The 13,174-nt window shown below is 41.2% G+C and overlaps 2 protein-coding genes across 6 annotated transcripts in view; one reads left to right on the top strand and one right to left on the bottom strand.

Annotated features, from left to right (window-relative positions):
- Positions 1–7,410, bottom strand: part of MRPL22 (mitochondrial ribosomal protein L22) — a 33,560-nt gene extending 26,150 nt beyond the window's left edge. The window contains exons 1-2 of one of the 4 annotated variants that reach the window (XM_057491087.1): positions 7,291–7,410; positions 5,056–5,098 (exon numbers count right to left, since the gene is read on the bottom strand). In XM_057491087.1, the coding sequence (XP_057347070.1) occupies positions 5,056–5,087 (32 nt within the window). In that variant the 5' untranslated portion in view covers positions 5,088–5,098; positions 7,291–7,410. Of the gene's footprint in view, positions 1–197; positions 245–5,055; positions 5,099–5,177; positions 5,276–7,290 lie in introns of those variants that run through there. The other 3 variants (XM_036911002.2, XM_057491078.1, XM_057491085.1) reach the window with 3 other exon arrangements.
- A 118-nt stretch (positions 7,411–7,528) lies between these two features.
- The window catches only part of GEMIN5 (gem nuclear organelle associated protein 5), a 38,649-nt gene continuing 33,003 nt past the window's right edge, over positions 7,529–13,174 (top strand). For both annotated transcript variants that reach the window (XM_036910297.2, XM_036910204.2), the window contains exons 1-5: positions 7,529–7,694; positions 8,496–8,656; positions 9,345–9,526; positions 12,156–12,307; positions 12,509–12,628. In XM_036910297.2, coding sequence (XP_036766192.2) covers positions 7,529–7,694; positions 8,496–8,656; positions 9,345–9,526; positions 12,156–12,307; positions 12,509–12,628 — 781 coding nt within the window. The remainder of the gene's footprint in view (positions 7,695–8,495; positions 8,657–9,344; positions 9,527–12,155; positions 12,308–12,508; positions 12,629–13,174) is intronic.

Here is a 13,174-nt window from a genome sequence, read left to right as displayed (position 1 = left end):
CCACCTTGAGACTGAATAAAAGAACATCCTCTGTTTTGCTTCAGTTAAAATCTAAAATAGAGGGCTGAAGCATATATTCCCATAACTCAGTATAATTTTACTTTGTGAAAGTCAAGGACAATCAAACAAGAAAAAGAGTTTAGCAAACAAAAAAACAATGAATTCCAGCAATTTTGGACCATAATGAGTTTCTCAACCTTTGCACTGCTGACGTTTGGGACCAAATCATTCTTTACTGTTCTGCCCTGTACCTTGTATGATGTTTACTAAGGTTCCTCATCACTTCCCACTGGATGCCAGTTGCACCCCCTGCCCAAGCTGTGACCACAATATCTCAGATATTGCCAAATGTCCTATGGAGCAGGGGAAGCAAAACTGCCCCCAGGTGAACATCACTAACTAGCTCAAGGGTGAGTGAAAAAACAAAGAAACAGAAACAGTGCTAGTTTTTGTAAACTAGAGAACATGATCCTCTCTTCCAAAAGGTTTCTGTTACCATGCCATACACATGTGAATGGTTAACAAGCCAGATTTTCTCATTTCTCACTACATAAGCCAAGGATGACTGAAAGCATAAATTTTACATTCTTATTCATAAGCCCCAAGTGGGCCCTTACGTCTGCTTGGCTTTCCTACTACATTCCCTAGTCTATTTACTCTCCTAGTCTCTATAGACAAACTTCATACCTCTTCTTGCTAGTCAAACTTTCCATATCTCTTCCCCCAAACTAAGTCTCAGCTGAAAGCCATGCTTATTTCACTAAGAAAATGAAACAGAAGAGAAAGTCCACAAGCTCCCACCACCTAATGTGTATCCCCACCTGCATCCATGTCCACACATACTACCTTCTCTTGTCATTACAAATGAACTGCCCATGCCCTAGCTAGTACCAATCTCATCCCTTGCTCCCTGGATCCCATTCCTTCTCACTTACTCAGTGACATTGTTCCGGAAAGTCTTTCCTCCCTCTTTCCATCACTTTTTTCCTCTTTACTGGCTCACTCCCATCATTAAACAAATAAACTTTAATATCTCCCAACTTAAACAAACCGTCCCCTGACCAAGACCATCCATCTACTGCCACAAAACTCCTGGTTTCCTAAACTCCCCATCTCTAATTCCACACATCCATTCACCCTTTACCCTCCCCAATCAGGCTTTTGCCTCCATCACTCCACCAAAACTGCTTTATCAAGGTCATCAAAGATATCTGTGTTGTAAAATCCAATGGTCAATGACAGTCCTCATCTGAGAATGATCTAAGTATCTCTAGTAAAAGGGGTCTGACCACCCAACAATTTTAATGTCAGGTAGGGAGGAAGGTTCCTCATATCACCAACAAGCAAGTCTCCAACACCAGCTGGATATCCTACAATTCAACTTAATTCTGACACTATTACCTGTTACCTGTTGCTTCTGGCTGGCTGGCTATAAATCAGAGGTTGTCTTGTCAAGCCTCTCTCCTTGGATGTGGTTAGTATGCTAGGGAAGCTGCCAGAACTTGGGAAACCCATTTATTCACTAATTACCAACTTATTACAGGAGATATTAAAGGATATAAATACACAGTGTGGGACGCCAAACAGAAAGGAGCGTCTGGCCTCATGGAGCTTGGGGCTCCAGCACAGTGGCATTTGGAAGCTCTTTGAACCTCTTCCTTTGGATTTTTATGGCAGCTTCATTACATAGGCATGACTAATTAAATCATTGGCTACGAGTCATTGATTTAACTCCAGCCCCTCTCCCCTCCCTAAATCTGGGGGTAGGTCTGAAAGTTCCACCCGTCTGATCAAGGCTGGTTCCCCTAGCAACCAGCCCCCATTCCTAAGTGCTGCCCAAAAGCCACCTCGATAACACAAACCCAACTGCAATGAAAAGGAGTTGTTATGAATAACGGAACACCCATTTCATCTTTATGGATCTGAAGCAATTTCAGGAACTGAGGACAAGAGACCAAATGTGATGACGAAAGATGCTCTCATTGCTCTTATTGCTCAGAAACTCCCAAGGGTTTTGGGAACTGTGCCAGGACCATGGACAAAGACCAAATATATATGAGAAATATATTTTGGTCATATGAATGACCAAGTACATATATTTCTTACAAACCACAGTATTGCATCTTCCTGAGACTCGTTCTTCCTTGAGACACTTTCTTTACTTGGGTTCCGGGACACCACACTCTGGGTTTTCCTCTCACCTCTCTGGCCACTCTTCCACACTCTTCTTCATTGTTTCCTCACCTCCCTGATCTGTAAATGTTGGCTGCCTCAGGTAAGGAATCAGTGCTTGTAGTCTTGTGCTTTCTATCTGCCCTCACTCTCATGGTGAAGTCAACCAATCTAACAGCTTTAAATACTTTTCATGTACGGATGACTCCCAAATTTACATGCCTTTCCCAAACACTAAACTCATATACACAATTGCCTAATCATGTCTTTACTTAGAAGCTCAGTGGACATCTCAAACCTAACAAGCCCCAAACTGAATTTCTGATATTCACCCCAAAACTGGATCTTCTGGAAATCTTCTTATCTCAGTAAATGGCAACTCCATCCTTCCAGCTGCTCAGGTCATAAGCAAACCCTGATGTCACCCTTCTTTCTCACAACCCACATTCAATTCATCAGCAGGTTCTGTCAGCTGTCATTAAAATTCTGCCAGAATCCACCATTCACCCACCTTCATAGCCACCCAAATCCAAGCCATCATAATCTCTTACCTGTAATATTCAATGACCTCTACTTCCATCCTTACTCCCCACCCCCACTCTGGTCTATTCACTACACAGCAGCCGAAAGAACCACTCATAACCATAAGTCAGATGATGTCATTCCCATACTCAAAACCATCAATGGTTTCCCATCTCACTCTGAATAGAAGTCAAAGTACTTACACTGACCCATAAGGTATCTACATGATCTCCTACTTCTTCCTCCTCTCTGACTTCATCTTCTACTACTATCTCCCTCCTTCCACTCACTGTTTTTGACCATATGAGTATGTTCCCTCCCCAGAGACTTTGCACTTCCCATTCCATCTGTTCAGAATGCTGTTTTCTCAAATGTTGGCACAGCTTGGTAGCTTGCTCCTCATTTCCTTAAGAACTCAAATGTAATCCTCTTGGTGAACCCCCACACTCCCAAATACACACAATTCCTATTCCCATTTTTCTTTCATTTTCTCCTAAGTACTTGTCACTATCTAATGCACTCTATATTGCACAATTTTCCTTATTTGCCTCCCTCACTAGACTCCACTCGATGAGGGCAGAGACTACAGGCCTACCTCACAGATACTGCAGGAGCAGTTCCAGGCCACCACAATAAAGCAAAGAGCCCAACAAAAGAAGCCAAATGAACTTTATGATTTCCCAGTGAATATAAAAGTTATGTTTACACTATATTGTAGCCAATTAAGTATATGATAGCATTATGTCAAAAAACAATGTACATACCTTAATTTAAAAATATTTTACTGCTAGAAATTGCTAACCCTCATTTGAGCTTTCAGCAAGTTGTAATCTTTTTGCTAGTGGAGGGTCTTACCTTCATGCTGGTGGCAGCTGATTGATCAGAGTAGGGGTGGCTGAGGCTGGGGTGGCTGTGGCAATTTCTTAAAATCAAACAATTCCTAAGATTTTACATGGTTACCATATTATTTATACTCTACTTTGTTTTTATATGATCATTTCTCTATTAGAAAATCTAGAATAGGGATTCATAAAATTATACAACTTCAGAACTAGAAAGTCTTAGAGATTATGTAACAAAATCTAGCTCTCTGGTATTACAATGATGAAAAGACTGAAGTCACACTGCTAAGTTACCTGCTCAGAGCTTTCTAGTATAAGTCAGTGCAGAGCAATTTAAACAAACATCAACAAAATATTCACTATGTGCAGGACCCTAGGCTGAAAATAGAATGAGAAACAAAAACTGTCTCCACTTGTCCAACATACACAAGCTAGTAAAGGGCCCAGACACATATACATGAAGCCACTACTGAAGGCACACATGCTAAAGGAAGAAGAAATTAATTTCTATCATTTTTAGTGAGATTTGAGAAAACTTCCTAAGGGGGAAACATTTGAACAGGAGTTTAAATAATTAACACAACTGCTGTTGTAGATAGGAAGTGGGAGCACAGCAGAAAAAAGCCAAGAAGCAAAAGCATATTCAGAAAAAGTCAGTGTGGCTGGGATGGAGTGACAGAAGATTATCTAACGAAGCAAAGTGTGGACAAATCTAACAGCCATTGTCTTCTATTTTATTCTTTAGCCCACTTCTTCATTCCCCCGACCCAAGAACCTAGGACAGAGTTAAATATAATGGGAACTCAGTTCCCATTACTTTCATGTCGTATAGGAGAAGTGAAATTTATAAAGAATAAGTAACTTTTCCAAAATCAGAGTCAAAAAGTTATTTACACACAACTTATCTGTCTCCAATACCTATGAACTAAACCACAAAAAAAGCTAACAAACGCACCAATCAAAAAACTTACAATGATTATTGATCTCCAAATACCAACAGCTCTACTGCAGAAGAGGGACAATGAGAAGAGAACAAGGAAAGGCTTCTTGTCAGTCCTGACTCAATTGCATTTCCTAATCTTAAAGAATGTTTTGTCCTGAGATCGAAGGATGCTCTGGAGACTACAGTATAAAGTTTAAAATTTCCTATAACTGGGATACCTCAGGCAATTAATTTTACTACGACACAGTCCATATTCATGTAAGCAAGTAACTAGAGAGGTAAATAGTAAAGCTGAAGGCTCCCAACATGGTTGGGAGAGTAACATATTCAGAGGGATCAGAAGATTGTTCAGAAAAGGTATTTACAATGTCCGTTGGGTAATAGTTAATCCTGATCTTCTCAGGGTTATGCAATACACTGGCAGAAAGGTGGGAGGACAAAGCAGAGACTCTGGCTATCCCGCTCGCCGCCACAATCCCCGAGCGTAAAGCAGAGTCTGGCACAGAGGCACTTAATAATTGACAGACTGGCAAGGAGGACTTGTGCCCTTCTGCAACTCCGAGCAAAGAAACTTACCCCGAGGCCAACGTCCCCCTCAGATTCTGCATCCATAGCGCGCCTGAAATATCAATACAGTCATTCAATAGACGCCCACCTCCACTCCCTCTACCACTCCTTTACCACTAAGAAATTCTTACCCAAACGTTCTAGCATTGCCGCCATCTTTCTCCCTCCCTCTACGGAAGCCTCCTACCTCACGTGACATCTGGGCAAGACACATGCGCAGTCCTCTGAACTTCTTAGCCCGCAACCTAGTGGTGTTGTCATGGAGACGGCAAAACGCAGCCCAAGTTCAACGTGTGGTCAGGTCAGCCCTGCCTGGAAATGAATGACTTAACAAAGGCCGAAAACTACTTAGTTTCCGGAAATTCACCGGGATCCAGAAAAATTGGAAAACCTCACCACACAAATGGTTTGAAAGGATTAGAAAAACAGAGTCCTTAAACAAACCAAGCTAACCTGAGTGGGCCTCCGTTTTCTCGTCAGAAATAACTATCCCTAGGCCCAGGCTTGTAAAGATCACTAGAAATCGTGTGCGAAGCTCTTGTAAAAAACAAACAGTTAAAGTACAAAGTAAGATGTTCTAATCCCTGTTAATTTGCAGGTTGGCCTCAAGATTTAATATTCATCGGACACTTGCTACCACACATGCCCAGCAGCATTTCACTAAATCTCATGTATTCCTCCCAGCAATCTTGGATTATCATCTTCCTTCTTCAAATCAAGACATAGACTTAGGATAGGTTAAAGTCTCTTAAATAGCTGGCAAAACCAGTAGTCAATCTTGGATTTGATGCCTCCAAAAATAGTGCTTCTACCCACATCCAAATATGTATGTTTGACCTCTCTATATTAGGATATATATTTCAGGTTTCATTTTCTACATGCGGAGTGCCAGGTACCCAGTGCAAACAAGCAGTACAGGAGTAGTAGACTGAAGGCGCAGAATCTGAGCATTTTAGCATGCTTGTGTTGAAAGGAAATTTCCATTCTTTTTCCTCCAAAGCATTTACCATGTACAGTTGGTGCTCAAATCAATGAAATCAAAAGAGAAACTTTATTCTGCTTCTCCTTGAATACCAAGAATCCAGAGCCAGAATTTCCACCCAGTTGCAGAAACTCTTCCTTTCCTTTTTGATTTCCGATTTGAACTTTTACCTTTTTAAGTAGCTCCTTGTAGGTATCTTTAAAACATCTCCAAATGAGACAGGGACTGTGGGTTTAGACAGAGTAGGGTGAGGGCCTCTGGGAAAAGACCCCTATCAAAACTCCGTATTAAACAATTAAGCAAAAGCAGAGTCACATTAATTCTCTAAAGTAATATAAGCATTCTTCTGTGAGATTAATTAAAACTAAAAAGCCAGGAGTAACTTGGCCTGGAATATTTGAATATCCCCCAGATAAGAAAGTATCTCAGCATAGCCTATGTTTTCACTGTGTCAATTAAATCATGCCATTGTAAGATTTACTTTAGCCTGCTAAAAAGCCCAGCCTATTCTTTAACTTAACCTGTATGTTGTTTTTTTCCTCCTCCAGCCCCTAATCAGGTAATTTGCAACCTGGGCAATTAATATGGCAAGCAAGCCCAGTCATGAACAACATAGTAAAAACAGGAAGGACTCCATCTTAAAGGTAAGATTGCATTTTAAAATCCAAGAAGTCAAAAAGTAAGTTTCTTAACATAACAGATAATAACTCAGCCCACCTTGGGAACAGGACAGGCAGTCTTGATTGATATGCTCCCAGACCAAGAAGCTGCTATTCTGGGAAAGAATCGAAGCAGTAAATTTGTGTTAACTTTGCAAAATAATCTGTAAGACTGATAAGAAACTTAGGGTCTCTTCAAAAATAAACATTTGGGGACCATTTAGCGGGTCTGTATCACTAGCCCTTTGTCTCTCAACCGCCTATAAAACCCCTAGACAATGCACAACTACGGAGTCTCTTGTCCCCTCCTGGTGCAAGGCAGGAGCGCTTTCCTCTTATTTATCTCTAAATAAAACCCTCTCACTTGCTCGCCTACTTTGAGTGTTTGTGAAGTTCATCCTTCGACTCCGTGAACAAGAACACCGGCATCACAAAGCTGGTGCATAGCGTTCCAGAAATACTTGGTGGGACAGTGGTTGAACAGATCCAAAGAATGAACCTGTAGTACAGGGAGACGACTCCACCCGTCTAACTCCTTAATTACACAGTTCCTTGTTGCAGGAAGTGAGAACGCCTAACCGCGGGGCTGGGATCTAGCCTCACCAGATCCTACCGCCGCGGGTGAAGTCGGGAGGCCCAGTGCGCTGCCCAGCCCAGCCCTTCCGAGCCCCGCGACAACGGGCGCGAGCAGCGCGGTGCAGCCTGGGCCTCTGCGCGCGCCGTAGCGGCGGGCCGAGGAGGCGGAGTCCCGCACTAGCTCCACCCCCTTCCCGGCTGCGGCATGAGGTTCTGAACAGTCTGCGGCGGAGGTTGCTTTTCTCGCCCTTCTTGGCCGGTGGTCATGGGACCGGAGCCGTGTACGCTGCCGCCCTCCCCTAACTGGTACTGCGCCCGATGCAGCGATGCCGTGCCCGGGGGCCTCTTCGGCTTCGCAGCGCGGACCTCTGTCTTCCTTGTCCGCGTGGGCCCCGGCGCAGGCGCGATTCCTGGGACGCCCCCATTTCGAGGTAATTCTCTACCTCTGGGCCCCGCCTTCCTGCAGTCCTTGCGTTCACTGGAGGTGCCAAGTGGGCTTCTCTAGCCATTCCTCTCTCTCTCTCAGATGGGGAAACTGAGGCCCAGGCCAGCGAAGGGTTTGCTCAGTCAGTTAAATCGCTGTCCAGGTCTCCAAGATTGAGCTACACCACGCTTTGCTGAGCGGTCCCGCCTCCTGGCGCTCTCACGTGGCGCCGTTCACTCACTGAAAAGTTATCCTGGTCTAGACCAAGGCATTTACAACATCTATGGACGCCCTCCCCTACCCAGCGGCGGGCCCCCTAGGAGCCCTCCTGCGGTTGGGGGCTGCTTACAGCTCCAGGCCCTAAGCAGGTTCTGCAAATATGATACTTATCTCTGTAAGATGATTGAGTTTACCCAGATGCTCTCAGGCCCCAAACTTTAGGTTTTGATTATGCGTTGAGATACAGCATGCCAGATATTTATTCGATTCCAGTCGACCTCTGGCCGGATCTAAGTAAGAATCACTTTACATTCTTCATTTGAGCTGCTCCTCAGCCTGTGAACTAGGCACATCAAAGAATATGGACAGCATTTTACAGTTGAGAAGACCGAGGCTCAAAGAGATAAAATGACTTGTCTGAAGTCATGTGGCAGAGCCAGTACCAGCATTTGGGGTTTCTGATTGTTCTGAGTCCCTGAATGTTTTTGTTACACCGTGGGATAAGTGAGATTCCACCCATCTAACAACAGTATGATTCTGCCAGGAATCCTTGGTAGATCTTTAACCTGGAGTCTGGTTTTCCTTGAAGTCATAGGAGAATTGGTGGGACACATGGAAAGGGTCTCTGGCTTCACATTTTCTCATCATCCCGGTCAGTACAACCTCTGTGCCACCAGCTCTGACGATGGGACTGTGAAAATCTGGGATGTAGAGACAAAAAAAGTTGTGACAGAACATGCACTCCATCAGGTACCACAGCTTACTGGTTTCTCTGATCGTTTTTTTACATCTGTGCTAATGGTTCTTTTGCTTCCAATATGGCTTTTCTAGCTCATATGTGCAAGGTGACTTTTATAATGTTGTCCATTAATTAGATAAGAAGCTCTGTATTACAAGGTGCTTCAGAACTTTTTTGGAAAGAGTTACGAATAAACCAGAGGTCAGCAAACAGCACTGCTGCCTGTTTTTGTAAATCATTTCATTGGGATACAGCCACCGTCATTCATTTAAATATTGTCTACAATTTAAGTATAGGCTGCCTGCATACTACAGCAAGAGTTGATGAGTTGCACCAGAGACAGTATGGCCCACAAAACCTAAAATATTTACTATCTGGTTCTTTACATAAAATAAACTGTAAATGAGTGAACAAAACTTGTTTCTAAACCAGATGATGATTTAGTATACCTGCCTTTTGAGAGAATGTAGGAAAGGAAAAGACTCACTTAATCTTAGTAAAAACTGCATTACAGTATTAAAGAAAAAATTTAAATGACTAATTGATCCTCAGTAGCTTTCATTCTCTTTCGTTAATGTAATCTTGCTATACAAGTGGTACGATTTATTACTTACAATGTTTCTGGTATTATACAGGTTAAAAACTAAAAATTCAGCATTGACAAATTAGAAGCAAATATATTTTTGTTTTGTCTTAAAGCACACAATATCAGCCCTGCATTGGTCTCCTCAAATAAAGGATTTAATAATATCTGGAGATGAGAAAGGAGTAGTTTTCTGTTACTGGCTTAACAGGAGTGATAGCCAGCACCTCTTTATAGAACCCAGGGCAATTTTTTGTCTTACTTGCTCACCTCATCATGAAGATATAGTAGCCATTGGGTAAGTACTGAACATCTGCATTTGTAATTTATTTTTGTTTATGATCATATTTTACATTAGCTTTATCTTCTCCTGTCCCTTTACTCCTCAAAGGAAACCATTTACAAGTGTTAACCACTCTCCCTGAACCCATGGTATCATTTATTCCTGTGACTCTAAGGCTTACTCTCTCTCCTACTGTTTTTGTTCCCTTGGTTTCCATGATACTCTGCTTTACTCATTCTTCATATCTAGTTTCTTTAATCAACCTCCAAATGTAAGGAATGTCCTCATTCACCCGTTTCTCCCACTGTACTTGCCCTTGGATATAACATTTACTCCAAGAGTGTCATGACCCAGCTCTGTCTCTCAGGTTCTCAGCACCTCATCTAGAATGGCAAGTGATCTGGCATTGGGATCTGTCCTCTCATTGATCACCAGGATTGTTTCACACGAGCTACCTGGGTGTGCATCCCCCTTTCCTTCACCAGTCCATTTACTTCTCTCCCAAAGCTGTCCCTTTACTCTAGTTTGGAGACTTGACATAAGCACTGCAGTGCTGGAGAAGAAAGTCTGACTGGAATGGAGTCAAGAGATTGTGGGGGGTAAGGTAGTAAAGAAACACATGAAGACAATTTTTTCACAAAGGCTGTTGTAAAACTGTGCATAGACTTGAAGCCAGAGGAGGTATATGGGGGTCAAAGGAGTATTAAATGGAAGATAACAAGGCATGTTTTGATGTTGATGGAAATAAGGAAGAAGAGAGAGTTTGCTGCAGAGTAAACAGTGATAAATGCAGGAGAGATGTTGGGAAGTCAGGAGGACTGGATCCACGTCACAAGTAGGAAAGTGAGAATATGGAAATAGATGCAGGTAGGTTTGTAGATCTGGTTGGAAGAGGAGGGTGTTTCATTCTGATGGCTTCTCATTTGTCAGTGAAGCATAAGTCAAAGAGGTGGAGTCAAGTTCAGGGTAGGGATGGAACTGGATGTCAGTCCAGTAGTCAGAAATAAGGATATGGTCATGAATTTAAAGTAATCTACTCAAACTGATAAAGGAGATGGTTGGATTCATCCAGGTTTGGTGTTTTGTGGAATAAATGTCCCTGAGATATACAGAGGAGATAAGGGTGTTTTTAAAGGAGTCATTATAATGATAGATCCTGAAATCTGTGCTGCATGGGAGGAAGGATAGGAAGACAGGAGTGGTAAATAGTGAAAATGGAAGGGGTCTGTGATGGGTGGTCTAGTAGGAGTGTTGTTGCAGTGAGGATACTAGAGACAGAGCAGTTCTAGGTACAGAGCAGAAAGGGTGGTAAACAGGGGTCAAAGAAGGTTGAGTCAAACTGACCTTCAAAGATTAGCAGGAATTCACAAGAAGATGATTTGTTTTTAGAGGATCTTCAAAACAGTGATTATCCCTGAAGGCTTGATTGAAATTGCAAAACAGCTTGATCAATCACAACCATGTGAGGTTGCACAACTCAGTGGTCTTCAAAGTCCATGTCTTCAAAGATTCATATTATATGATCTCATTTTTTAAATAAAGCAGTAATGGGGAAAGAATTTTAGTAAAAGAAAAATAAATAAAGCCATAATGGTGTTTTTCCCTATAAGACTGTCTAATATGCAGGAAATGTAAAATAGGTGCACCCATTGTGGAGAGCAATTTTGCACTTTCTAGTAAAACAAAGATGTGGGTATCATCCATCCTAGCAGTTCTGTTACTAGACATCAAACCTAAAATTGTCTTAGGCATATATAAGTTTATTAATAGCATTTTTTGTTTGTAATAGCAAAAAAAAATGGAAGCCTTTCAAAAGGAAAGTGAATAAATAACTTGTGGTATCATACAGTAGTGTAAATGATCAGGAACTGGAGTTCCACATGTCAATATGGATGACTTACAAATAGAATGTGAAAAAAGTGAGCTACAGAAAAATACTGTTTGATACCACTCTGTATCTCATTTAGGAATATATGCAAAGAAAAGCTAGGAATGATGTAACACAAAATTCACAAATAGCAACTTATCTCTAGGGAAGAAAGGGAGAGAGGTTTGGTTGGAATGGGTTTTGCAGAGGATTGCAACCATACTGATGGTTTTTTTTTTCTTAAGATGGGTAGTAGATACCTCCTTATGTGTCTGAAATACTTCATAATTTAAAATTTAAAAAAAGACTTATTAGGATTCCTCAGTTTCTTCAGAATTCAAAAAATGACAGCCCTGGAATGTCCACATCTAGAAATTACAGTTCTGTAGCTTTTGTTAAAAGTCCATAGTTAAAACAATAGGATTGCTTGTGAAGCGGAGTTTTTTTTTAGTGTGTTAGGGTAAAATCTTCTCTAATTAGAGGAATTGCTAGGCCTCTAAAATAACTATTTTTCTGTAAATTCTCAAGCAAGCTCAACTGTTCAAGCTTTGTGACAAGAACAAGAGTTTAATCATTGGGATGGGTGTTTTAAAAGCTAGGAAGCACAATAAGCACTTTGGAAAAAGGACAAAACAAGATTGTTTCTTGTTCTCTTCCCTTCTCCCCCACCCAAATGTACTTTTAGAAATGCACAATAAAAATTGCTAAGCCAAATGTTTATTAGAGAGACTGTTGTGTCTTCAATTTTCAATAATATTTCTAACTCTTGTGTTTTAGCTACAAGGATGGTATAGTGGTTATAACTGACATCAGTAAGAAGGGAGAAATTATTCACAGACTTCGAGGCCATGATGATGAGATCCACTCTATAGTCTGGTGTCCCCTGCCAAGTGAAGAATGTTTATCCATAAATCAAGAGGAGAATTCAGGTAGCGATGATTTAAGAGGGTTCAGTACTTCAGACCTAAAGAATAAAGTGGGTAAAATTGTATACTTTGAATTATATTTAAACTGTAGGTTTTACAGATCAGATCTATGCTTTCATAGATCTGAACACTGGCAAACTAATTTTTCTTTGATAAGTGCAAGTTTCATGCAAATTCAAAACAAAATTACCATCTCTATCCTAGAAGAACCTGAAATTCCCAATGGGAAAGTTATAGCACAAACTCCAGTAACAAAAGGCTGCTACTTAGCTACTGGAAGCAAAGATCAAACCATTCGAATCTGGAGCTGTTCTAGAGGCCGAGGTAAGATTATCTGATGTTGCTTTTGTAATATATTCTCTGTTTATGTGGTAGAAAGAGCAGTGTTTTTATTCTTTCTTGTTTAAGGGTGTGTCATCTGTCAGAAAGCAATTCTTTCCCTTCTCTCCAGAAAGTTGCTTCCCCAGGGTAGCCCGGACTAGAACTCTCTAAGCTCTGAACATCTGGCTTTGGTGTTGGAGCAGAGAGTTTCCAATGCATTCATATAGAATGGTCACTCTTTGGCAGGAAGGTAAGATGTTTGTTATGAGAATGAGGAATGGAAAAGATTTCTAGACAGCTAGAGCTTTTAATGCACAAATGCAGAATAAATAATATACTCCCAATGTAGGTGGATGTTTTAAATGTTAAAGCTCAGTTTATCCAAATTAAAGAGACCCTTAGTCATTTATTTAGCTTTCCCAGGTTTCTCTTTTACCTTAAGCTTATAAGTAAAGACGAACTCCAAGCAGAGTGGATGTTTTAATTACATTAAAAATCTAGCCTTTCTCTTTACAAGTCTTCTTTCTCTACTATTTAAAACCATGAAAT

The sequence above is a fragment of the Manis pentadactyla genome, chromosome 2 (genome assembly GCF_030020395.1).
Source record: "Manis pentadactyla isolate mManPen7 chromosome 2, mManPen7.hap1, whole genome shotgun sequence".
Classification (NCBI taxonomy): domain Eukaryota; kingdom Metazoa; phylum Chordata; class Mammalia; order Pholidota; family Manidae; genus Manis; species Manis pentadactyla.
This window is presented reverse-complemented; position numbering and strand designations above follow the sequence as displayed.